The sequence below is a fragment of the Lynx canadensis genome, chromosome B4 (assembly GCF_007474595.2).
Source record: "Lynx canadensis isolate LIC74 chromosome B4, mLynCan4.pri.v2, whole genome shotgun sequence".
Taxonomy (NCBI): Eukaryota; Metazoa; Chordata; class Mammalia; order Carnivora; family Felidae; genus Lynx; species Lynx canadensis.
Window position 1 is genome coordinate 27,872,351 of NC_044309.1, and position 26,316 is coordinate 27,898,666.

At 41.8% G+C, this 26,316-nt stretch overlaps 1 protein-coding gene and 1 long non-coding RNA gene across 5 annotated transcripts in view; one reads left to right on the top strand and one right to left on the bottom strand.

The window, feature by feature from the left end:
• Positions 1 to 1,143: 1,143 nt before the first annotated feature.
• LOC115517999 lies at positions 1,144 to 7,282 on the top strand. The gene is made up of 4 exons (XR_003970138.1): positions 1,144 to 1,220; positions 6,118 to 6,123; positions 6,424 to 6,430; positions 7,272 to 7,282. It is a non-coding gene; the product is annotated as an uncharacterized LOC115517999 (long non-coding RNA).
• Positions 2,625 to 26,316, bottom strand: part of ZNF438 (zinc finger protein 438) — a 173,357-nt gene continuing 149,665 nt past the window's right edge. For all 4 annotated transcript variants that reach the window (XM_030321193.2, XM_032593853.1, XM_032593854.1 and 1 more), the window contains 2 exons: positions 6,253 to 8,071; positions 2,625 to 4,638 (listed from right to left, as the gene is read on the bottom strand). In XM_030321193.2, coding sequence (XP_030177053.1) covers positions 4,017 to 4,638; positions 6,253 to 8,071 — 2,441 coding nt within the window. In that variant the 3' untranslated portion in view covers positions 2,625 to 4,016. The remainder of the gene's footprint in view (positions 4,639 to 6,252; positions 8,072 to 26,316) is intronic.

The window sequence follows — 26,316 nt, forward strand, 5'->3', positions numbered from 1 at the left end:
GGGAGGCAGGAGTGTGGAGCCAGAGAAGGTAATGGAACGCGCCCAGGTTTGATTATTTATGGCGTGCTGATGAAGAGACAACTTTCCATATGAGGAACAGCTTAACGGAGGAATAGTCGAGCTAAACCAGGAAGAGGTCCAGAGAAAGAGAGAGTAACAAAAGGGGACATGAATAAAAATGACAGCTAATAAAACAATACAAATCTAAAATGCTGTAACTTTCAGAAATAATTTAGGGCCAAGAGAAAAGAAAAAAGTCCCGTTTTGCTGGCTTTGGGACAATTTTCCAAGAAGCAAAAGACATTAAGCAAAATGAGTGTGCTGAATTTAAGACCAAATTTGCCTCTATGCCTTCCTAGCTGTAAGTTTGGTTATTCCTGAAGCTGGCTTTATTTGTAAAAAGGGAAGTGCCAATTCCATTTGTATTTAGCTAGCATATCCATTTTTTCAACAAATGTTTATTGTACATTATTCCATATCAGGTACTGGACCCTCTGGGGCTGCGTGCTGAACAAAGACACAATCCCCGCCCTCCAGAGGCGTATGGTCTAGTGTGGGAAGTGGACAAGTCCACTGTCAAGTTCAAGACCCGGGGGTGAGCACTGCGGTGCTGGCCAGATCCAGGCCAGGAAGGGGCAGCCTCAGGGAGGAACATGAGGGCCAAAGTAGAGCCCAGAATGGAAATAACTGAATGCCACTTTCTGTATAAAGAAACACTTGGCAGCCTCCATGTACTCCAGATCCTACTTTGATAACTGAAAAATTAAAATACACTTTTTATGCAAAGATGAAAATTTCTATGGTTCTCAGTAGAGTTTTCATTTTTGAATTCTGGACTTGAGACCTATGTGAGCTGCTTTATTTTTAAAACTGTATATATATATATATATTTTTTTTTTACTTTTATTTGCATTTATTTTATGTAGAATTTACTCCCAGGCCATAGGTTTTTGTTTCTTCAGTTTCTTCCAGGAAGTCTTTTTCTTCTGAGCAAAACCTTTTTTTTTTTTTTTTTTGCAACCTCCTCTTCTGGTTTAGGAATACTCTGTTCTTTTTCAGTAAGGATCGTCTCAGCGTGGCAGGGAGAGCTCATGTATGGGTTAATCCCACCATGAACCCTGTAAATTCTCCACTACATCTTGGGGGGGCTTTGTTCACCTGGATGAGCTCAATGACCAGAGACTCTACATCTAAACCCTTAAGTTCAGCATTACTCTGCGGTTTTAAAGCATCTGCAGTAAAAACTCAGCACGTTTTGGGCCACTGACCCTGTGTCCAGCCCCACTGTTTGGCCTGGGCACAACTACCAAATCCACCATTGTAGCGACGGAATGGCACACATTGCTTCTGCAAAGTGACATCTTTCGCAGGTACTTTCAGGTACTGTCATGTGACCTTGGATACATGCGTATAAAGTGAACATGAAGATCTGAATCTCTTCATTTGCATGATTTTGTAGGGTTTTCTGGGTCCAGTGAATGGTGGACCATTTTCAGAGATCACCTCAGGCCGCTTACAGGAAGAGCCTACCTGAGCCGTTTTAAATGGTCTTTCTATGGTCTAATACACCTCTTCTCCAAGGCTGGCCAGAAACAATAAATATCAGCCCCCGGTTACTGCGAGGCCCAAGGCAGGAGCATCACTCACTGTGCACACACGAGGGAATGGAGTCCTGGACAGGTAACGCTCTGAGGGTCACATGGAGCAGCACGTTTCTACACCTCACTGCCTGTGGGTCAAGGATGTAGATTGGGACCATACCAACAACATGTCTGTGTCCAAGGAAGGCTCATCAATGAAGACCCACTGGCTTATCAATCTGAGCTGTTCCCAGAGCCTCTTTAGCTGAATGACCCTCTCTTTCCTTCCTGCTCCCCAGTAGGAGTCCCTCTCCGTGCCACTCCAGCTGAAGAAGCGCTCTTAAGGGCCAGAAGCCCCTTATCTTGGGTAGCAGCAAGACCCTTCCCACTGTAATGCCGGGGAGTGCTTCTAGAAGCTGAGAACTAGAACATTCTATTCCGAATGAACCCACACACATAGGCATCCAGTGAGGCCCTCTGCACTGCACATCTCCTTTTCTCATGATAAGAGCTTTCTTAAAGATGAGTGCTGACCCCCCTGCTCCCCGCCCCAAACCTATGGTATAGGGCCCTGATGAGAAGGGGATCCAGTCAGGGCACCTAATCATGAGCCAGTCACACCCTCCTACCTGGGCCCGTGCCCCATTCATAAGTCTCTACTTTTTACAGGCTGTCTTTACCCTCGGTGTTTTGCTGTAGGCAAAATACTGGCTGTAGGCAGGTGTCTCCACAACCTGGTGGACTTCAGAGTTTCCTTTACTTGCTGTGTGGGGGCACTCTCCCCCACAACTCTGCCTCTGTACATACTCCAGACCCCCTCCTCTGCCTTGGCCGACTGGCTAGTATTTCAGAAATACTGCTTAGTATCTGAGGACTGAGTAGTCTACAAATTATTTTATAGTTTGAATTCAAGTTTCATGGTTTGAATTCAAGTAGTATTCTTGGTTGATCTCACTTTTAGTGCCTTCAGACCAATCTTCCCAAAAGGTGCTGCACTGAATGGCAAAGTGGTTTCATTACTAACCTGGTTCTAAAAATATCAAACAGTGAAGGTCTGATATGATCTCTTTCAAACTGGGTAAAGCACGATGATCGACACACCACGGCAGCAAAGTCTTTCAGAGATTTCCACGCCTACCCTCATAGTCTCAAATTTATAAAACTATTTGCAAAAAGTCAAGAATTGACTTTCTGGAAAATTTGAGCCAAATCGTGCTAATGAACACTTTCTTTTAAAATAAGACATTAAAAAAAAAAAAAAAAAGATGACTTAAAACCCACTAGCTTATCAATTCGAATTCAGTTCTTCCTGGTTCGGCAACTTCCTGTAGCACAGAAACATGTGACGACGCCTGGGCCGTGCTTCAGGCAGACGGGGCTGGCCACATGCACAGTACTTTCACCCAGAGGCTGGAACCTCAGCTGGACGACTGTTTAAACTCCCCCATTCTAAGAAAATGATTTTGCAGCCAGGATGTCCAGGAGCTCCAAGTGGCAACTTTTCTGGTTCCCAGGAATTTAAGAGGCAATCATTTACTCTTGGCTTTCAAAGAGAACCCTGGGCTTGAAAGGCACAGTTACATCGAAAATTGATCAGCTAGCGATGACCCTGTGAAGCTCCTTGGGAGGGAGGGCGAGCGGTTCAGACACCTAGCCATCTGGGCTGAACTGTCTAGCACACTTTCCAGGTTGTAAATTTCCTGGCCCGAAAGACTATTTGAGAAGAACTTTTAACCAAAAAGTGGTTTTTTATTAGCTGAAGTACTAAAAAATGCTTGATTACTTTGATATGGAACACTACAGCTGTAAGACTTACCAACATCTAATCTTCAAGGCAACGTACATTTAAGAAAATAGCAAAAATATTGGAAAAAATCCAGGAAACATGGAATTTTAAATTATGGTAGATGAGAACCTTATTAAATGTACTGCTCTACAGCCTATTCAAATACACCAGAGAATTTGATAAATATCAACACCATACGTGTGGCTGAGACTGGCCTGGCTCACATTTGTCCGTCTACTTAAACAGCAAACAGCTGAACAAAATGATATATGCGCACGCTCAAACACGCTGAACACTGTACTTGAAGAACAGCCTATATAATTTTTTACATTTCAATTGCCAAATTTTGGTCTTTTTCTTTATTCTCAAAGTCTAAGACATTAATGGTTAGTACATAGGACTTTTAAAGTAGAACTGCATATGGTTAGAAAAATATACACCAAAGGCATATATATATATATATATATATATATATATATATATATATATTTTGTAAGAAAATAAAACTATGTACAAAAATCACTTGTGCTCATTAATGCTGATCCTAATTTGTCTGACTTTTATAATTAAGCACCACCATAAAAATGCAGGGCTTTGAGAGAAAGAGACAGCAAGCAAGCAGCATTCTCTTTACCCCCACCCCCAAGATTTCATTTCTCAGTCTCCCCGGGAGGTCCGGTCACCCCCTGGCTAGAGAATGCATTTAAAATTGTCCACAGCTTGGGAGGGTCCTCACAGTTGTGCTCTTGTTCCCAGTGCTGGAGGACTTCTTCCTTCCTGGCCAGCGTCTGTGCACAGAGGACACAGTTAAATCCTGAACGGTCCCCAAAGAGGAGAGTGTGGGGGCTGGGACTCGCAGAGCCTCGGGGGACCGCCCCTGGCAGCGGCTCCCTGGGTCCCGCTTGGGCTCCCTCCATTTTCCTGAACCTGTCCACATCAGCGTGATGATGAAGGCACAGCTGCCTTTTCAGCTTAGGAAATGCATTTAAGTCCTCATCAGGGGGAGCACGCTTGAGTAGCCTCCTTCTCTCAGGATGTTGTTTCCTGAAAGGAGCGGTGTGTTTCACCAGTTCTTCCTGAGCTCCTGTGCTTCCCGGTAAGATCTCCTCTTGCAGCCGGCCCTGAATTTCCTCTCCGTGAACGTAAAGTAAATGAAACTTGATTTCAGCAAAAGACTGGGCAGTGATCTGACAACGGCCACATTTGATTTGTAATTTGACTTCGTCCGCCTGGGTTAGGAGGAGGTCTTCTTCTAGGCTTGACTTGTTTTCCCTGAAAAGGGGGAAAACAGTGTGTGTAAGATTTCACGCAAAACATAACTGGAACTTCTTGTTTAGGGATCTAGAACATGCCCAGTGAGGCGAAGGACGGGGAACGGGGGAAACGGCACATGGGAAGTGCAGACCACGGTGGACACCGACTGTCACTCCTGGTTGGGGTCACACCATTCTCAAGCTACCAGCCTCCAGTGAAAGAGTGTTTCCCTTTCTATCTCTCCCCCAGGGGAGCTAACTATTCTTTGGTTACCAGCTAGGTGTTATCTACTCCAGAGTCAGGTAGTACCAAGTGAGGCACCATAGGGACCCGCTTTGTTCAGCCACACCACCCACTCGCTGCTGCCCTTCCTAACCTTGAGCACTGAATGCAGCTTGGACAGTTAACCTAAACATCAAAATGTACTACAGAAAACAATTCAGAAGAGAGGTTTCTTTACGGTGGCTGCTAGATGTGTTAATAAAAGGCATAGACAGGGGCGCCTGGGTGGCTCAGTCGGTTGAGTGTTGACTTCGGCTTAGGTCATGATCTAGCGGTTCACGAGATTGAGCCCCACGTCGGGCCCTGTGCTGACAGCTCAGAGCCTGAAGCCTGCTTTGGATTCTGTGTCTCCCCCTCTCTCTGTCCCTCCCCCGCTCACACTCTGTCTCTCTCTCTCTCTCTTTCAAAACTAAATAAACATTAAAAATAAAATAAAATAAAATAAAATAAAATAAAATAAAAGGCACAGACATATCTCAGTGGATAGGAACGTCTGAAGAAAAGCAGAGAAACTCTAGAAAAGCCAGGAAGACAAAAGGCAGGCACCCCTGATTTTAAAATGAAGGTGGGAGCAGAAGCCAAAACTGAATAGAAAGTATTGAGAACAATTAGGACGATTAAGAACGATGAGGGACAGAGAACCTAAACTTAGAATTGTTTAATCTTCATGGTGCTGATGACAGTTCATTTCAGTGACTCTCCCTCCATCATCCAGTGGAAAGCAGGTGGACTGCTGGGGTTTCCCTGGCAGACCCATTGCTCTAAGCCCAGCCTGCCAGGCTTTCAAACTACAGAGCCCGCTTGTTCGTAACACCAGAAATCAGTACCCGCACAAGGCAATGATGACACGGGAGATGTTAATCTGGACTGACAGGAAAACTAGTGCAAATGTAGAGGGCTGGGTCTGGGACCTGAAAGTATGGTCAATATGGGGGACGAGGAGTCCCTACCATGGGTCAGACTATATTCTGGGGCAAACAATGACATTTAGATATAAATTCTGTGGCCACAAGTTTGGGAACATTACTTGTAGAGGGTACCAGGAACTATATACAGTGATATTTCCTATTTCAGATGCAAAAATCCTCTCTCACTGTGACCCCAGCATACCGCAAACTGGTGTCTGTGCCCCAGCTAACTGGGATTAGAGGAATTAAAAAATCATCACTGCTCAGAAAGCGACGAGAAATGAGATCACTCTTCACAGACATGGAGGAAGAGGTAACGACCTGCCAGAATGTTGATCTGAGGAATGTTTTTACAGACCCATCTTTCTGAAGAGGAAATACCGCCCTGTTCTCCAAATCCAAGCACCCCTTGCTGCCAGGCCTCCGTCCCCTTAGCACTCACCTCTCCACAGGTCCCTCCGGCCCTCGCGTGGTCAGGCCTCTGTTCTTTGACACGTCCCCTGGCTGCCTTTCGCTGGGGGAAGGCTCCGTGCTGATGACAACCCGGTGCACTTCTTTTAGGTGGCCGAAGTAGACCCTGACGTGGCCAAACACTTTCGCACAAAACTCACAGCACACGAGTTTCTTCAGACGGTTCTCCGCGTGATGGAGTTTCATGTGTGCGCTCAGGCTGCCGGGACGTACATAGGCCTTGCGGCAGACTCGGCAGCTGTAAGGCCGTCTGTTAGTGTGTGTGTTCATGTGGTCACGAAGGTGCTGTTTGAACTGGAAGTGGTGGTTACAGACGTGACACCTGTGCCACGGTTTCTTAATGCCCGAGAGTCCGTTTCTCAGCGCAGAGCCGGGCTTTGGGGAGGTGCCGCTATCCTGCCTACAGCCGGGATACTTAGGGCTGAGGGGACTGTTTAACAACATGTCCTGCCCGAGGCTGCCTGGTGTCTGGGGCTGGAACACGCCTGCAGGAGAAGCCAGGGGAGCCAAAGCAGACACGACAATCACAGGCTTGGGCATAATGCTGCGGTATTTCTTCAGAGACCCTGGTTTTTGGTCACTGGATTCTTGCGGATCGGCTTTTACTCTTTCTTTACTATCTTTACACTTACTAATGACACATTTCCTCCTTTTTCCCTGAAATGCCAAAATTTCATCTGGTACCTTTCGTTTTCTCACTCTTCTCTTTGCTGCCCCACCACTGAGTTTTGCTTTGTGGCTGAGATCTGGTCTGGTGGCCGCACAAAAGGTACTTTCACAGGGGCTCTGTGGAGCAGGTGTCTTGCCGAGCATCTTGGTGGCTGCAGTAAAGCCCTCTGGGATGGAGGATGCCTTACTACAGGCTGCCCTGAGCCCGGGCACAGAGCCATCTGTGAGGCTCACGTCTGACTGGCCTCCACACACCTCCGCTGTTCTCCCTCTGGCATAGGGCAGGATGGGCAGTTTACCTCTGGGGACTGGAGAGATCAGCTGAACTGCACTGCTGAAAACAGCTGGTGATAAAATGGTCATGGCTTTTGTAAGATCAGCTTGTTCTCTCCGTTTCCCACTGGCAACGGGAGAAGGTTTACTGCAGGTTTCCTCACTCGCCAAGGTTGCTTTCCCTGGAGTCACTGCGAGGCCCGGCTTGGCTGAGGGCTCTTCTGGTGTGGATACCATCGGGGTGGCAGAAGGGTTCAGATCTCCATGGTCGTTGGTCCCTGGGGGTGGAGAGTCTCCGGGGCCACCATGGTTGGTCAGTGCCGCCATGCTAATGCTGGACGGGCCTGGGTCTAGTGACGGCACTTGCTCTGATTGACCAGGTCTGTGTGGGGGTTTGGGAAGGTCAGGTGGGGAGGGGGACGTTTGGGTTTGGGCAGGAGGTATGCCAGCACCACTCTCAGAGGAACTCTGAGTGGGTTTCTTTCTTGATCCTTTGTTATTTCTTGGGGGTTGGTATCGAGGAATAGGCAGCTTCAGATTTTCAGGCAGTGCCAGTCTGGGTTTCTGGATTGGCTGAGCGGAGGCGACATGTGGCAGAGCGACGAGAGAAAACGTCCCCTCCTGTCCAGCAACCTGCATCAGAGCGTAATTTTGGGTGGGCACCCCCAGAGGCTTGGCGTTGATGGAGGGTCCTGGATTCACCTGATCAGAGAGTGATGATGAAGGGCACGGCAGCACTCTGGATGTCAGGACTTTGGGCATGATTTTTGGTGCAATGGTCCTAAACTGACTCTTATTCTGCAAACCTTTCCCACTCTGAATCGTTCCAGAAGAGATGTTGGACTCACCTGCAATGACAATGGCAGTATAAAAAGTCACTCTGGTGTAACTGTCCTATTGTGGAGAGTGCAAATAAGCATCATTTCCTCTGCCTGTGATGCGTTCCAAGGCTCACCCTTGGCCTTCTGGGCAAATGCCTGTGTTCCTCAACACCCAGCCTTAAAGTCAACTCCCGTTCACCTTCCCAAGGACGGATTATTCTCTGCTATGGTTCCAAAGCCCCCAGGATAACATTTACCACTTTCCACAGTAATTTATCTGTGTGTCTTTCCTACTCAACACAGAGATTCTTGAAAGTTGGACTCTGTCTTTCCCATTCCATATTCCACGTCCATCCTCTCCATGTACCTACTTCCGATTCCTGGTCTCCTTTCCCGCCCTCCCGAGCTGCAGAGACTGTCCTCTGGTATGTTCCGCTGTGTATTTCATTTATTTTATAGACATATCTTGTTTTCCCTATTAAACTTAAGCTTTGTGAGCATAAAGCTTCTATTTAATTCAGATCCATATATCCCAGTGTATCTTCAGTGGGAAACAAATGTTTCTTGTATCAAGCTCCTTTCTCACTCCCTTTCAGGACGCACCATTTGACCCACTGGCCGGTGCAGTTTGTTTTGCACAGTGGAGGAATTTCCACACTGAATGCTAGCTTTGTTGCTGTTTCCCGTGTGACTTGTGAATTTCTTCTCACACCTTTCAAACTGTTTATGTGTGCTTTTGCAATTAAATCACCAGCATTAAAAAAGCTGATGTGACACCTTAAAAAATGTTGAATAAAAACAAAATGATAGAAAATGATAAGATACAGAGACAACATAAAAAAGGCATGAATCACGTAAAAAGCACCTGCTAGGACACTAATAGATACAATTTTAACTGATACAATAACACTTCCAATTCCTTATTTACTAGGTTAACTGAAGACCAAGTACAACTATTCTCAGAGAATAATTAAGGCAACATTTCAATGCACTGCTTCTAAGAACTGAATCATCTTTTATTCCCTGAGACCTCAAGGCCCAAGGCCTGGCTGCAGTAAAGTTCCCCTTTTCTAAGTTCCTCATTTCAGCCAAACTTTACTCCCACTCACGCTTGCTAGGTACCTACACTATTCGAGGGATTGGCTATGACGGGCCCACATCCCCTTTCTAAAGCCTTTGGGGGCAGATGTATTTTGCAATTTACACTTTCAAATTTTAGAAAAGTAACGAGATGCATAAGCCAAATGTTAAGTAACACCCAGCAGGGTCTGCAGAGCATCCAATTTAAACCTACCACCACTTCTGTAGTAAAATATAGGAGTATTCGCAAAAAGTGGGACAAACGGAGGGTTTTTAAAATAGTCTTGCTCTGTTCAGGTTTTGCCTCTGAATGAGCTTTGGTTTCCAACTTTTGATCACATTTTCTGTTTTCTGGGCTTTTGAGAGTCTGGAGCTGTGGATGAAGGACTGAAGAACTCTTCCAGGGATCCCAACGATACAAAGATGAACAGACACAAGTTCTACCTTAGGAAGCTGGCAATCTACTTCCATCTACTGAAACAGACAAAAATTTTAAATCAGCCTAAATTTTAACGTCTACAGTTACTGAACTAACAATTTTAGCAGAAGGTTGTTTCTTTTGGCAAAAATGACACTCCTCGCATGAGTAAGCAGCGTAGGAATAAGGTTGAAATGTATACCGATCAGCTTGTTCTAGAAAGTAATCCCTCTTCGGTGAAGAAAAAGTATGTTAAAAACATGTTTCACATGGTGGCTTGCATTAGGGTAAGAAGGGAAAAGACTAGCGCTATGGGAAAACTCAGGTCAGGAGAACCGTGGGATCTGTTCTTACCCTCTTTAGCTTTGTTACCCCAAAGCTCATGGGTGAATGAACTGGTCCATCATCTCACAACAGTCTGTTACAGATTGCTTCTTCTTCCCACATACTTTTATTTATCTTTTGGTTCTCTATCTATAGACTTTAAATGTAAATGCCTTCCATTTTTAGCCTTGTCTTCTCATCTTGGCGGAAGAAGTGCTGAAGTCAGTTGTAAATAAATGTTAAATTGGGATTGAGTTTACAGAAAGCTTAACATTATTGATAGCTTTTGGTTGCTTAAAGACAAGGCTTATTAAATAATTACATTAACAATAGTAATGGTCTTGGAATCTACACAACAAATCGAGGCTGAGGAAGGAAGAGAAGAGAAAACGTCTACTGCATACTCCCAGCGGACTGAGTACAAAAGAACAGGAAGAAAAGCTGCTTTGTCCTTAATCAGTTGTAAATCCTCTTGAAATAATATGTGACAATAATACATCACAGCACAAGACCCATCATCTCACTCATCTGCTCAAAACTGTCCAAGGGCTCTTCATCTCCGAGCCGGAGTCAGAGTCCTTGCAATGGCCTGAAAAGCCTCATGCCCTCAGCTCCTGGGAACCTCTCTGACTGACTTCCTTTGTTAGCTAAGCTATGCTCCAGCCGCAGTGGCTTCTTCACTGTTCATTCCACGTGCACACACCCGCTTTCTCAGTGTCTGTACTTGCCGTGTTCACTGCCAGGATGAGCTTCTGCCTTCCAGATAAATGCCCACTACTTGCTGCAGCGTTTCCTTCAAGTTTGGTCAAATGGTTTCTTCCTGGGGAGCTCTTCTCTGACTACCTTAGTTAAAACTACCCCCGTTCTGAACTTCCCTCCTTTCCAGTCATAATTTTCTGTAGCGCGTTTACTCCATCTTACAGATTACATCATGGGCCACTGCCTTTCGTCGGTGACGTGGAGGGCAGAGATTTTGTCCATGTCTCCAGGGTCCAGAACAGTGTTAGGCATGTGGCAGAAATGTCACAGTTATCTGTTGAATTTGTAAGTGGTAATTATGTGATTAATAGCTAAAATAATTCATAGACTGAGCTTAGAAAATCATCTTAAAAAAAAAAAAAGAAGAAAAGAGGGTCACAATTTAAAAGCAACCTTTAACGTTTCCAAATTTCTAAAATTAAAAAATAAGAAAATGGGTTAGCACCATAATAAAACCCTTTATTCATTTAAAAATTTTTTTAAAATGTTTCTTTATTTTTGAGAGAGAGAGACAGAGTGCAAGAGGGGAGGGGCAGAGGGAGAGAGAGAGAGAGAGAGAGACAGAGACAGAGAGACAGAGACAAAGAATCTGAAGCAGGCTCCAGACTTCAAGCTGTCAGCCCAGAGCCTGATGTGGGGCTCAAACTCACGGACATGAGATCATGACATGAGCTGAAGTCGGATGTCCAGCCAGTTGAGCAACCGTGAGTGCCCCTAAAACGCTTTAATATAAAGAGAATAGGTGATGCCCACTGACTGGCCATCTGAGGGAGTAAGGGAATGGTAAATTATGCTGCTCGGGTACAAGATAAAATAGAGAAACAAGCAAGTTCTGAAAAAGAAACTGCTTTAAAGAAAACAGACATCCATAGAGGGACACAGCAGGGATTGGAGTGAAGAGAGAACAGACAACTGGAAATGGAAAAACTGAACCACAGAAGCAGAGGATGGTGATGTCAACATGAAGAAGAGCAGAAATAACAAAGACCAGAAGGTACAGCTGAAGCAACAACCAGTGGTCAAGGTCACTTCGAAGTCTCTGAAGATTTAAGTTGGGAAGGGGCTTCCTATTTTTTATGACCAAATCTAAGAAAGCAACCTTCTGACAGTTAAGGTTTCCAGAAGTGAAACTAGATATATTTTACAGAGCCATCCAAAAGGGAGCGAGCTAATTATGATGCATTTAAAGTTAATGTGCTTTGATTGATCTTCAAAAGTTTCTACGTTACAGTGGAAATAAAATCACACAGGAAGAGCAGTGCCATTCAAAGGAAAAGGAGGCCAACTCTGATGTGGGAGTGAAGGAAACCCCTCAGGGTAACTGGTTGTGCCAGCAAGGGAGAACACTGAGCTGTGAGCAGCCTGGGCGACCGGAAATGAGAGTCATAAGTGACAGGTAAGATGACTGCCAAACAGAGTCAACTCTCAAGTTTGCTGCAATTCAACCAAGTGGATCCTGGGGTAGAAAAGTTGATCAACTGCCTTCATGATCAACAATTATAAGATAATATAAGAAATCTTTGGGGTGAAAGATAAGGCCTTATTAGATAAATGTAACCTACTCATGTTGGCCTGGATCTATCAGGAAGTACAGACAAGGGTGAGGGTGTCTGTGAAGGTGGTGTTGCACCACCAGAACCATTAATGATGGAACAACAGGGAATGGAGTGATGCATTAGAAGAAACGTATAAGGCAGGAGAACGAGGGCAAGGCCCGAAAACGGAAGAACAACCCCTAGGAATTACTTAAATATGTTCAGCAACAGGGTACTCATAAAGTAAATATCCAACCATACAATGTAATACTATGCAACAGTAAAAAAGAAAGGTGGGGTAGACTGATCTGGAATACTCTCCAAGATATGAGATGTATAGATTATTATTATTGTGTTAGATTAAAAAAACAGTGGGGTACACACACAAATATATTCTTTACAGGCACAGAATATCTCTAAAAGTAAACAAAAGAAACTAGCATCGGTAGTCGCCTTTGGGTTGGGGGCAAAGGAAACTAAGAGGTCAGGATAGGACATGTGCTTATTTCCCAGCGAATACTCTCTGCCCCTGGCACACAGGAGGTTCACACCTATCTGCTGAATGAATGCAAGGAAAATGAAGTTTCCCTTTTGAATCTGTTATTAAAAGAGGTACCTTTGGGGACAGTCACGGTGGGTAAGTGTGTGTCTTTGCATAAATGACTGTGTCTACCTTACACACGGTGTCTTCTGTTTTTATTTTCCTTGCCTATTTAAGGACAAGAATTGCTAACGATAAGGGAAGTAATCTAATAATCCGACAGGCCGTGCATAACTACCCCCCAAAGTTAAGCACTGAGAAGTGTTAGAGCTCATTACTTCCCAAGGACAATGGGAGTCCTGAGAATTGTTCCTGCAAACACTAGGCTCTTCAGGAGAAAACGAGGCAATCTGCAATAAAGGTCAGTTATGCTACAATAACCACAGGTTTGAATTTTTTTTTTCTTTTTAAAGTAGTTTGAACAATAGGAGTCCTTAGAGAAGCTGAAAATGCTGTTAAGTTTTTAAAGCTCCGAAATACTAGGATGTGTGCTTGTAGGAAGTCTTTCTTGGCAATGCAGTTACTACAGTGGTTTGGTCCACACACATTTACAAGGCCTCCCCAGATGGTGTGATCTACAAACCCTCCCCGTCACCTACTGAATTATAGATCTCAAAGAAGTGTGCACTAAATAATGAGAGGTAGAAATTTCCAGTGACATTCATAATTTCTGGAAATCCTGCAAAATTTCCCATAACACTGTTAAAGAGACTCACAGGACTCTCAGGCACTAAACATGGACTTTTATTAACTGAAAACATAAAAGGCGCACTCAGTAAAATTAATTCTGTGCAATTATACAATGTGAAACTTAATATTAGGATTTTAAATATGGGCTGTTTTTACTACGTTAAGTGTATAAAAAAAAACTATTTTGAAAAGTGACATTTACAGTTGGTGAAAAACCGATAGAACCGTGGATTAAAGGGAAACACGGAGGCATTGAGTCCTTATTAGGGCTAGAATCTGTGCTAGGTCTTTTAATTGAACCCTCACACAAGCTTTGCAAATAAATATTATTGTCCCCTTTTTACAGATTGAGAAAAATAAGACTTGAGGACTTAAGTAATGTGCTAAAGTCCACGTCATGCAGATCTCCATTCCGATCTGAAGCAATGACCTTCCTCTCTTTCATTCTCTCCTCAAAGGGGCTAAATTATATACCAAGTTTTCCTAATTAACTCCAAAATACAGTGGTATCTCTGAATTTTGCAGAGACAAAAGGGGAAATTTGAAATAGAAATGGCTTGTCATACATATCCCAAAAATTCGATTACAATTAAATGACACTTTCTGAAAGCCCACTTGTTAGGAGAGAATTCATGAAGAATTAATAGTCATTTGAAGGTAAAAGCAGATTTTTTTTTTTTTAAGGCGAATTTGCCCTTAACATCCATAGGCCTCTGACAAGTCCAGTAGAGTTGCCAGATAATAGTTGTTTGGAGAAAGTGCAATCAATGTGTGTCCTCCTCCGTCACCACCAGAGGACTGGTCTGACAGGCAGAGACCCAGAGGGCAGAATGAGGGCTAATGGTACTCAGTGTCAGCATGCAAGCTAGCCCGATCGTACTGCCTCACGACAAGGCTGGCAGAGATGCTACTAAGGAATACGTACGAGGGCAGGCAGTTTTCTACAAGCCTGCCCACAACTCACCCCCTCCTTTCCACTGGCAGAACCATGGCCTGCTCTGTGGCTTCTCAAAAGTTGTTCCCACTCGTCCCTTCATTAGTTTGGGCCCAGTTCCATCACCCCATCTGTTCGACCCACCGGCCTGCTGCTCAGCATGGAGTAGTGATTGGGCACAGAGACGAGAGCCCCTGCTCTTGAAACGGGCTCCCTGGACCGAGGCTCAGAACGGAAGTCCTGCCAAAGTCTTAGCCACAGAAGTGCCAAAACTTTTAGACATTGTTTAGGTTTTAATTTTATTAAACTGAAAGACCCTATTTTTAATTTTATTTGTTGGCATCCCTGTTCTCCCTCTCACTTGGCTTTCTAATGAGAAATTCCAGTTGGGGTTCAAACTGTTTCCCAAGATGGTCTCTGGTTAAAACAAATATGGTAAAAGCCTGGAGAAGCAGGAGATAAAAGAAATGCCTCATAACCCAAGGGAGCTCAGCTTATTTTGTTGAAAAACCTATAAGCACGTTTAGCTACCGCCCACCTTCTCCCCAGGGCGCCGTCCAGGCACTGCAGCAAGAGTCCACAGGAATTTATGGAGCAGTGACTACAGAGCGCCCTGTAACATGTGCTGGCAACAGGCACCAGTGTATTTTGTGTCTACAGACTCAGGGTGCCATTTCTAGTCCACTTATCTGTAGCACTAAGACCTCCTTGAGTCAGTACATCTAGGACCCAGATCTCTAGCAATCTGATACTATACAAAGGAAATAAGCACTTCCTAATCGCAGATCTTGTATCCGGAGCCCATTTTTGTCCATTCTCTTTGCACACTTCCCTGCTGTGCAGAGCTATGCAGCTAAGATAGCTAAGGCCTTCTCCTTCCCTCCTGTAACACCACTAGTGATATCCAGGCATCCTCCCTTCAGGACACACCTTTGAGAGCTGTCTTGACAAACAGTGAATTCACTACCTAGCTCTGCAAGAAAGGGAATTCTTGTTTTTGGAGCACCAGAGTTTCTTTATTTCCTGGCACTTATCGAATTCTTTACATGCACTAGCTCATTTAATCTCCACAAAAAAAAAGAGTTAGAAATTACTGGTATGTACATTTTATAGATAAAGGTTTCGAAGCTGGTAAGTAGCAGTGCTGGAACTCAAGCCTTGGCCCAGCTGCCTCCAAGGTCTCTTTCCACCTTTACATGCTGCCTGAGCTATAATGCACGGTTATGGCCACTATCACGGTCTCTAGTGGAAACATGGTTTTGGGGGTCAGATGTGGTTTCAACTCCTGGCTCTGTCTCGTGGGCTGGGAAAGTCATTCCCAGTGAGCCTAACTGTTCTCATTTACAAAAATGGCATAAGAGTATCTCGCTGCAAAGGTCATGGACAGGATTAAAAGAAAAAAGGACCCAGGAAAAGTGCCAGGATAGTGCCTACCAGTTAGGTACTCAGCAGACATTAGCTTTGCACTTTCTCTTGACAAAAAGCATGAGGTTCCTGAGTTATTTTTGGTGGGTAGAAAAAAAAAAGCACAAATCTTGAATGCTAATCATATGGAAATAGTACTGAATCCTTAAACTGATGTTTCTTTGTTGAGAGGTAAATGAAGGAAAGAGGGAAGAAATGGCGATAACTTGTGAATCACGGTCCTACTAGAACTGTAAAGCATTTTTTCCTCCCTTTCTCCAGACACCTATTACCACAGCTCAATCTTCCCTACATCTGATCAATCCTATCACCCTCTCTTACTCCCTGCCCCTAAGTTTTACACATCCCATTGACAAAGTGCTAATCAGAGGAACAGTTACAGTGAATAGGAGTTAACATATGTGCATTTTAAAGAGCTGTTTTGTGGGGACACTCCTCCCTGCTTTTGTTTATACTGAGTATTGATGCTAATTGCTGTTGTTCTCAACACTGCCTGGGAAGAAAATAGCTCCCCTAGTAGACCTTTCAGGGGTGGGGGTGAGTCCAGGTCTCCATGGCCCTGGAAGGGAAGGGGCCCAGGGGAGAACTGGGGACACTGGCCACAGGTCTGCAGGGCTGTGAGAGCAATGGCCATGTGATTGTTTGATTCAGGAGGAAAAATAAGTGGACTCTCACAGAGGGTACGGGCAAGTCAACCACAATTTTGAAAGCACGTTCTTGTAGATTTCAGTATTTTGTTGAGGAAATCATTAAGAAAGAAATTTAAGATAGCTTGAATACAGAAAGAAAAGTTGGGCACTGAAAGAGGAGCCCACAAAACTGAATTAATTAGACATGTAAATGTATCAGGAAGCAAGAGGAAACAAGCATTCTTTATGGAAGAACTTAAAAGCTAATTAACTAAAATGTTAATGGCAATACAAGGAAAAATAATACAATATGGTTTGTTAAGTTCAAGTAACTTATTATTCTTTTTGAGCCATATAATTCGTGTCCCAAATGAAAATTTAAAATGCATTATCATTTAAAATACATTTTAATTATCCTCAATTTCAATGAATTTCTCCATTTTAATTATCAGTCCTTTTATCAGTCCTTATTTCTGGGAGGACTTTTTGATTTCCAGTACTTCTGATGAAAAGCAGTTGAAAACTATATGAAATCTTTTAATTTTTAATACATTTAGGAATACAAAGTTATTAATCTTTTTGGCCAAAAAATGATAACATGCCCTAGGTCTTATTCATTATTAGAAAACAGTCAATTTTGTATCTTTACCCAAATCTAAGAATGACTAAGTAGCATGAAAATTTAACTAAAAGCTAATGACCTACGGGGGGACACAAAGCAAGACAAATGGAAATTTTTGAAATGCCTTATTAACCCCATTCTCTCATTCTTCATCTTGTTGTTAATATTATTAGGATTATTAAGATTCAGTTGGGTCACATAGTTGAAATTCAGAAGACCTTGATAACTGAACTTCATCAAGGTAAAAGCAGCAAATCATTTCATTTGATGTTCTACCACTCATAGCAAATACCTGTGCACACTGTCTTTCCAGGAGATTCCGACATTTTCCGAGTCAGTTGTTTTTCAACACAATGGGTGAGCGAGGAAACATGTGAAAGAGCTTTAGGAAGCTGCTAAGATATCTCATGGCAAGAACTCTTCCATGAACAAATTAAAAATGGGCCCCTTCCTTTTAATCTTATATTTTAATATCAGTTGGAACAGTTAAGTATCCAGGATGAGTAACAAGATGACAGTTGGTGAGGAAAACCTTTTCCTTAGTGGGATAAACAGAAAGATAAGGTTTCACCATGCAAATGTGCAGTCAGTTGGAACAATTAAATGAGGACACAGGCAGAAGGTTCTTGCCTTTGGTCAAAATACCAGGATTATGAAACCAAAGTGGTAAGGATCATGATGTTTCAACACCAGTATGGTTAAAAGCAAGGGAATGGAATCACAAAGATCCTCTTATTTTTATACTGTGATTTCAAAAGTAGATTTATTTTATAGAATGGACATTTTTAAGGAGTATGCAAACCGCCTCTTTAAAAAATGAAATAATTGTTCCACTGCTTTATGGCACAGTTTTACAGATGTTTTATTTTCACTTCTGATTTATCTTCAACTCACAGTGACTTATAACACTTTCTGCTGCAAGTTCCTCTATACCTCAGCCTTTATGTCAAATAGCTCATGATTTGAAAGTGCAAATACACAGGACTACATATTCCTTTATCATGTGCATAATTATTCCCTAAAACTCCTGCTTGTAAATCTTGACTGTCACTTATTTCTTAGTCAAGATGCACCTTGAATAACATAGAGACACCACGTCTAATACTGACACACTGAAGAAAATTAAAAAAGAGGAAACGAAGCACCGGGTACCCACAGGTACTGAAGTAACTGGGTCAGCAGTGGTTACCTTTGTGGAGCTGACCAGATAGGTTGTATGTGAGCTAACTAGCAAATACAGATTCTGAGATACATCCAAGGTAGGTAATCAGATGCTGACGTGAGCTACTACAGAGAGTGAAATCATCAGGGTTGGAAAGCTGTGGGACCACTTTGGAATCCTTTCCTTTTGAATTCTGCCTGGCTTCTCCTCCATCAACACCTTTATTACTACACGGATGGCAATGACAAAGTGTGGCTGAAGGAATGCATACTCACATCTATGCCTCAGAAACACGTAAGGGTTAACTCTCCATCTTCCCTGAAGAGATTCAGTGATTATGTGGTCCACCTGTGTTCCCTTTTCCTCAAGGCACTGCACATTTGTATGTGTGCGCACGCAGGTTGCCCCGGTTCTGGAGCTGGTGTAGTGGCTGACCATCCATGGACATTCCTAGTATATGGTGGGTTTTGCACATGACTGTCTTCCTACGGCACCTACCCCACCTGGCCTGACATTGTACTCTCCACTCCCACTGCTAACTGCTTAATGCTGAGAAATCCAACCACTGTGAACACTGCGAAACATTACAAATTTAAAGTTTCCAGTGTTGACTTGGAGACCTAGTCCACAATCTTATTATCATTATTTTTTTAATCCCTAATAGACTCCCTTCAGTTCCTCACTGGGGCTAGCTCAGGTTTCTCCCATTGCTTTTCCAAGGCACTCTTCCTCTACCCAACCCCCACCTTATTCCTGTCTCTCTCACCAATGATTTTTGGCACTGATCTTGCAATGGACTGAATGTCTGTGTTCCCCCAAAATTCATATGTTGAAATCTTAATGCCCCAGTGTAATGGTATTAAAAGGTGGGGCCTTTGGGAGGTAAATAAGTCGTAAGAGTGAAACCCTTATGAATAGGATTAATGTTTTTATAAAAGAGACCCCACAGAATTCTCTTGCCTTCTTTTGGCCATGTGAGGATACAATGATAAGATGGCAGTTTGCAACCCAGAAGGGAGCTATAAAGGGGAACAGAATACGTGATCCCAAAATATGCTACTTTGGTAAATGAATTATTTTGAGCTGAACATAATTGAGATCCAGAAGACTCCAGAAAAACTTTTACCTCTTCCTAACTACCTAAAAGAATTCTGCTAGGGGGCCTGGCTTAGAGAGAGAGCTATTACTAGACAGAACTTTTATCTGAATGCCTTATCTGTATGGCATGGCACATATCTAATTATCAAATATCTGCTCTATTTATTATCCTATGAATTACCGTCCTCCCCTTTGGAGCCCCAGGCCCCATCCTGTTCCTTAGCTCAGGGTGGCCTATAAGCCTCAACTATGGGACTTGTTTTGGGGTCTTATTGTCTTTATGGGGCCTCCATTCATACGTAACTAAATTTGTTTTTCTCCTGTCCTATGTTAATTTGATTATTGGATCAGCCAAAGAATTAAAAAGGGTAGAGGAAAAATTTTTCCTCCCCAACAGCTGTCACCAGAATCTGACCATGCTGGCACCTTGATCTTGTACTTTCAGCCTCCAGAACTGTGAGATATAAATTTCTGTGGTTCATAATAAGACACTTATTCTATGGTACTTTGCTATAGCAGCCTGGAGTGACTAAGACCTCATGGAGAAAAGAGAAGTCATCAGGTAGGAACTCATTTACTGTTCCTTCTTTCTCTTTCTAAACTCTCATATGTCAATTCTATAACACAAATAAATTTACTTCTTCTGGAATAAGGGGAAAGGAGGGAGAAGCACTATCACTCTAAATATACAACTCATCCACCTCAAGTCCTGAGACACTAAAATGTGAAAAAAAATGTGCACTTCAGAATAAGGAAATGGGAGTATTCCCAACCCTGTTCTGTGTCCCATGCTTCTCTCCATACCCTTCATGCTGGCTCAGAGATCCTCTACCATCAGGGAGCTTCCATTCTTCCCTGACTCCTTTCTAGAAGTACCTGCTCAGTCCCATACAGTCACCGCTGTTTCTTTCTCTGTTTTAACTGTCCTTCATTATACTGTGATTCTATTATCTGTCTCCTCCTGCTAGAATATAAACTCCAAGAAAGCAGTTTATTTTGTTCACTGCCAGGACCTCAGTCCCTAGAGATCAGTATCTGGTACACGGTAGTCACACAATATGTTATTTACTAAACGAGTGAACTAATAACTCTCAACCGTATTGTCTTGCTTTCTCTTTTGCTCTTGCTGAACACAAAAATATAAAATCCAAAATGCCAATAAAGATTATTTGGGCTCTATCTCCTCTTCAAGATACTGCCCTATCTTCTTTTTTTTCTTCATGAGAAAACTTAATAGTTAGTATATATAGTCCTTGTCTCTACTCATCAACTTCTATCCATCCTTCAATCCCCTACACCCTAAATTCCATTGTGAAGTACTAAAATGTCCTTCTGTCAGGAGTCAGATTGGGTGCTTAATCTATTATATCTCACTTAATCCACCACCAACTCTTAATATTAACATTTCCAATCCACAGACATGGAAACTGAATATTTCTTTTAAGGGCGCAAAGCTGGTAAGTGAAAGTTAGATTTGAACCCAGGTCTGTCTGACACCAAAACTGTTCCCCTTCCATTCCATCACACTGAACTTATTACTAAGGTGTTTTGCAATTTATCCACTTATCTGTCAATCTCCCCCAGTGGCTGGTGAGTGCCACATAATCCATATCTATGTTGAGAAAATAAAGGTGTTTTTTGACTAACCTTTTTTAATCAGAGAGTGCAACCCTCAAGAGAGAGAATGAGCCTTCTTTCTTCTTCTTTTAATGTTTATTCATTTTTGAGAGGCAGAGACAGAGAAAGAGAGAGAGTATGAGCAGGAGAGGGGCAGTGAGAAGGAGGCACAGAATCTGAAGGAGGCTCCAGGCTCCGAGCTGTCAGCACAGAGCCCGACATGGGGCTGGAATCCATGAACCGTGAGATCATGACTTGAGCCAAAGTCAGACACTTAACCGACTGAGCCACTCAGGCACCTCAGTGAGCTTTCTATTTTTAACAGGAATCCATAGCGTGGTTGTTTGAGAGGCAGTTAGTACAAAGTGATTCCCTTCACAATGTCCTGGATGTTAGAAGCTAGGCTTTTGCATGGGTGGCCTTCTTTTACAGAACCTTTGGTGAGCAAAGCAGGCTCACACCAAAATAACTTTTTTAAAGCTGAACAATTACACAATAAATTTAATGACACTTTTTTGTGATGTGCAAAAATGAAGACAAAGGTCATTACAAAGGTCTTTTACAATTTTAGAAATAATATACATTTTCTAATCCCATACCACCTGCTTCTAAAACTGAAGTAACTGACGAACATTGGGACGAATGAAAAAGTCTAAAAAATGTTGAATTTCTGAATTTCTTATGTGGCAAGTCCTACCTCTTTAATAAACTTGATTAAACATCAGTGTCATGGCCTATAGTTTGGTCTGGGGAATATTCCTTTTTTTGGTGGAGTGGAGGGAGAGGGAACTCCTCAGGGAAAAGCAAACAAATTACATGTAAGAAGGAGAGCAGAGGTCTGGCTTTGGTTTTTCCTTTTGCTACCAGAAAATGTCTGAGCAAGATGATCTTTATTGCCCTTTAGCTGCTCCCTTTAACAAGAAAGGATTATATTGGACCATCAGTTCTCAAAGTGTGGCCTGCAAACCCTGGGAAGAGTCCCAACACTTTCTTCTCATACTAATAGTAAGATGTCACCTGTGTTTTCCAGTGTGCTGACCTCTGCACACGTTGCAGTCAGTGATAGGGCAAAGGGGATAATTAGGTAAAACCGCTCTGGCACCTTAGCCTGAATTCAGGCAGTGGGAGCAAACTGTCCACTTAGCCATGTTCTTTGCCAACACACTCAGTACAACACGGAAGCAGTCTGAAATTTTAGTTTTATAAAAACCATGATCCTTACGTGTTTTACAATTCTGTGTGATGAAATGGTTCACGCTCATAGAGCACTTATGCTGCACACGGAAGGAAGATGGTTGCCTCGAGGAAAAGCATCTGTGCCACTGAGTTGTGAAGCTGAACTAGTGGCTTTTGTCGTGGAATACCGTTTTTACTTGAAAGAATATCTGACAGACACATGTTCAAAGGGCATGGTCAAGCTTAGGTATCTGACAGACATTTTCTCAAAAGTGAACGAACACAGCCTGTCACTATAAGAAAAAACATCTGACGGTAACCGTTGCCAGTGATAAAAATCATTCTTTCAAGTGGCAGTTAGAATTTGGAAAACTTGAATCCATCACCAGGAGGCTGAAGCTTCCAAATGCTTTAAGATTTTTCAGAGGAGGATGGTGGTTCCATTAACAAATAGGACTTTTAGAATACTGGATAAAAGGATGAATAGAAGATTTGCAAACTCAGTAAACGCCTCCCAACCTCCCAAATACCCAGTAGATGATGTTACATGGATGGGTAAATGACTCACTCAAGTGTAAGGCCAAAGAGTAACAGAATACAAGGAGTACCTTGCCATGGTTTCAAATTTCACACCTCAACTAAAGTTTAAGGGGTTACCTGACTGGTTTAAAGTCAGTTATGGTTATTGGACACATTTTGGTGTTGTAGCGAAGAAAAATATACACAATTATCTGAAAAGGCTATTAATATTCTCCTTCTGTTTCCAGCCACTGTAAAGCTAGGTTTTTTACAAACACTTCAACATAAAGGACATTATCACAACATATTGAACGTAGAACTGGATATGAGACTCGGACTTTTTTTTTTTTTTCAATATATGAAATTTATTGTCAAATTGGTTTCCATACAACACCCAGTGATGAGACTCGGACATTTTTAATGAAGTCAGACTTTAAACATATTTAAACAAAAGTCAAGGCCAGTCTTCTAACAGTTTCTAAGTACATAAAATATGTCATTTATGTTAAGTTGTAATGATTATTTTAAAATGAATTCACAAATATGTATATATTTTCAGTTTATAATCTCAAATATGATAAATGCCAATGGATAATGTAACGGACATAAACAAACGTTCTTTAGAGTCCTCAAAGTTTTATGAGTATAAAGGGGTCTTGAAACTAAAAAGTTTGAGAACTGCTGAACTAGATGAAATCTAATACCCCAGCTCTTTTGAGATTCTGTGATATTTTTGTTGTGTGTGTGAATGAGAACAGAAGATAAAATCTGGAAATGTCTTACTTCCGGCAGTTTTTACTTCCTTCATTGTTGTTTCCAATGAGAATGTAATATGGTAGATCTATAGGACAGAGTTTTGAAAAAAAGCATTTAAAAGTAATTTATCCTAATAAAAATATCAGTTATAATTTAAATATCAGTAGTTGGAAATGCTAGAATACAGATTAAATAATAAAATGCTTGACAAAAATCTTATAAAGGTGTAACACTTCAGAAATTTATTTTACCTAATTTGAATTTATATTCATGGAATATGTCATAAATTTTATTTAAACTAATGGCATTTGTATTTCCCCCCAGTTTTAAGAAATGTCATCATGAGATTTTCTTGGTAGTATAAAATCATTTTAAATTATTTTATCGAAAGGAAACTAGTAAGTTTTTGTTTCTAGTGTAAGTTGGATGTTGGAATTTCTGTAAACACTTTTAGGATTTTGATGCCAAGTAATTTACAGATGAACAGTATGTTCATTCTAGTAAAGCATTAAAAGAGTTATGCATTTCTCTTAATAGTATTAGACCTTTACAAACATGAAATGCCTAGCCTATATTTCTGGCTTGCACAGCATCCTAAATACCTGTGTCAAACTCTGCTTTTATCCCAGCCTAACTCATCACACCAGCCATCTGCATAAATAAAGATGTAAGCATCTGCTATATGGCAAATGGTCTCAGGGGCAGATGTTTCCATCCTTGTGTTCATGTCACTGGGGCTGGATACATTATTTGAACAGATGTACACAATCTGAAAGTGTTATGTCCCTCAGTGAAATGTCTCCAACTGCTTTCTATCAAAGAACATAAATGCTATTTGCACCTGCATTTATGTTAATAATATAAAGGCAGCAGGGGTTCTGACAAAGTGGAATGTGATGCTATGAAATATATTTGCATGGTTAATTGGGAGTTTCTGAGAGACTCTGCTGCCAAATGGCCACACTGACATTGATACATGCCCGAGCAGACTATCTGATTAGTAGCCTGCTTTTTAAGCAGGTGGAAATATGGCTATTTCAAACAATAAAAACATTCATAACCTCATTTACTAATAAGGATATTCCAAACTCTAGCATTTTATCTCAAAATAGGAAAGTAACTTCCATTATAACATCTACCTGGTAAGTTTTAGGCCACTCAGGTCATTTCCATTTTGTTCTATGAGGAAATTTCTATAGGTGTGTGTATGTGTGTGTGTTTTCCATTTGTACTTCTGTCAACAGCATAACATGCTATTAATCCATAGTGATATTTTGTAGAGGTTACTACATTGGAAAGTTCCAATTGCCAACATTAAGTAGTTAACCAAAACCAGCTTGAAAATGTCAATTTGTACTTGGTCTGCAACATAAAATGGTACCAAAAATCCAAGAACAGCATTTACACCACTGGCTAAGATCGAAATGTTTCCATACGAATGTCACATATTTGGAAATAAAACATTTTGGTAACATGTAGGGAATGTCTCCCCCACCCCAATAATGAGGTCACAAAGCATGTTAACCACTAAATGCAAAGCATCAAATTATAGTGGTTCTCCTTGCTACTGTGCATTAAATGTGAGGGCTGAAGAGCTAAACAATTTGCGATAATAGTTGTACTCATAGCTTTACTGAGCTAAGAACTTGGGGTCTCTTGCAAATAATATATTTATTACTTTATTAACTTGACACTGATAATATCAACTTTGCACAAAATTCTTATATTTGAGTTAAATGTTATTGAGTTAAATGTAACTTATTCTGCAAATTATTCTGAGACATAGGTTGTGCTTTAAGAGTTTAAAAGGTGAAAGTGTTCATATACAGCCGATCATTTACAGATTCTGTATGTGCAAATTTGCCAGCTCGCTACAATTTATTTGCAGCCCTCAAATCCATACTGATGACGTTTCCATGGCCATTTGTGGACATGCACAGGCAGGAAAAAATTGAATCACTTCAAGTGCACATTCTCAGCAGTGGCTGATGCTCTGTCTTGTTTCAGCTCTCCCCTTACAATGAATGACAAGTATCATTTTCGTGGTCTACAGTGTCACATTTTTCTTATTTTTTTTTCCTTTTGGTTGGTGATTTCACTGTTTAAAATAGTCCTTAAGCATAGTACTGCTGTGCTGTCCAGTGTTCCTAAGTGTAAGAAGACAACGTGCCTCGCAGAAAAAAAAAATCCATGTGTTACATAAGCTTTGTTCAGGCAAGAGTTATAATATTGTGTCTGTGAGTTCAAGGTTAAGGACTCAACATAAAACTATGTTCTGTATCAATAGTTAATGAAAATGTGTTGTGACCAGAAGCTCACAGGAACCCCAATGCTGTGGAGCAAAAATTCAGTATTAGCCAATTCAGTGTCTGTGGTGACGTTATAGAACGTGCCAATTGTGAATGATGGGAATCAACTGTACCTTATCTCATTTGGCTATTCTAGAGCAAGAATTAATATCCCCATTTGAAAGATGAAGGGACTGAGGCTCACTGTATTAGCCAAGATCACAGAGCCTAAAAAGAAGGGGGGAAGGGTAAAAAAGACCTCAATACTCCAGCTCTTAGTTGAGAATTCGGTTTTTCACCAGATTGGGAGGGGAGAAAGACGGGGGAGAAGGAAAGAAAAGACAAAAATGGGACAGGAGCTTAAGAAGCAGCTTTAATACCATGTTGGAATGAGTCAAACTTTAGTTAGATAATAAGATAATAAACCATTTTTAGGCTAAACCCTCATAAAAAGAAAACTGTTCTGATAGGCTGCAAGCTTTACTGAAATGGAGCCGTAACAGTAGAGTTTAGTTTGGGTTTCCTTTCTCCCCCTGTGCTCTTTGCTCATGGCCTCTCCAAAGGCAATAAATATTTGTTAAATGAACACACAGACTTGGAAACTCCACCCTGGTGTCTCATCAAGAAGCAAAGATTAAAATGTTTTCACAGCATCTAAGTCATAGATGAAATTGAGTTTAAAGTATTTTCCACAAAACT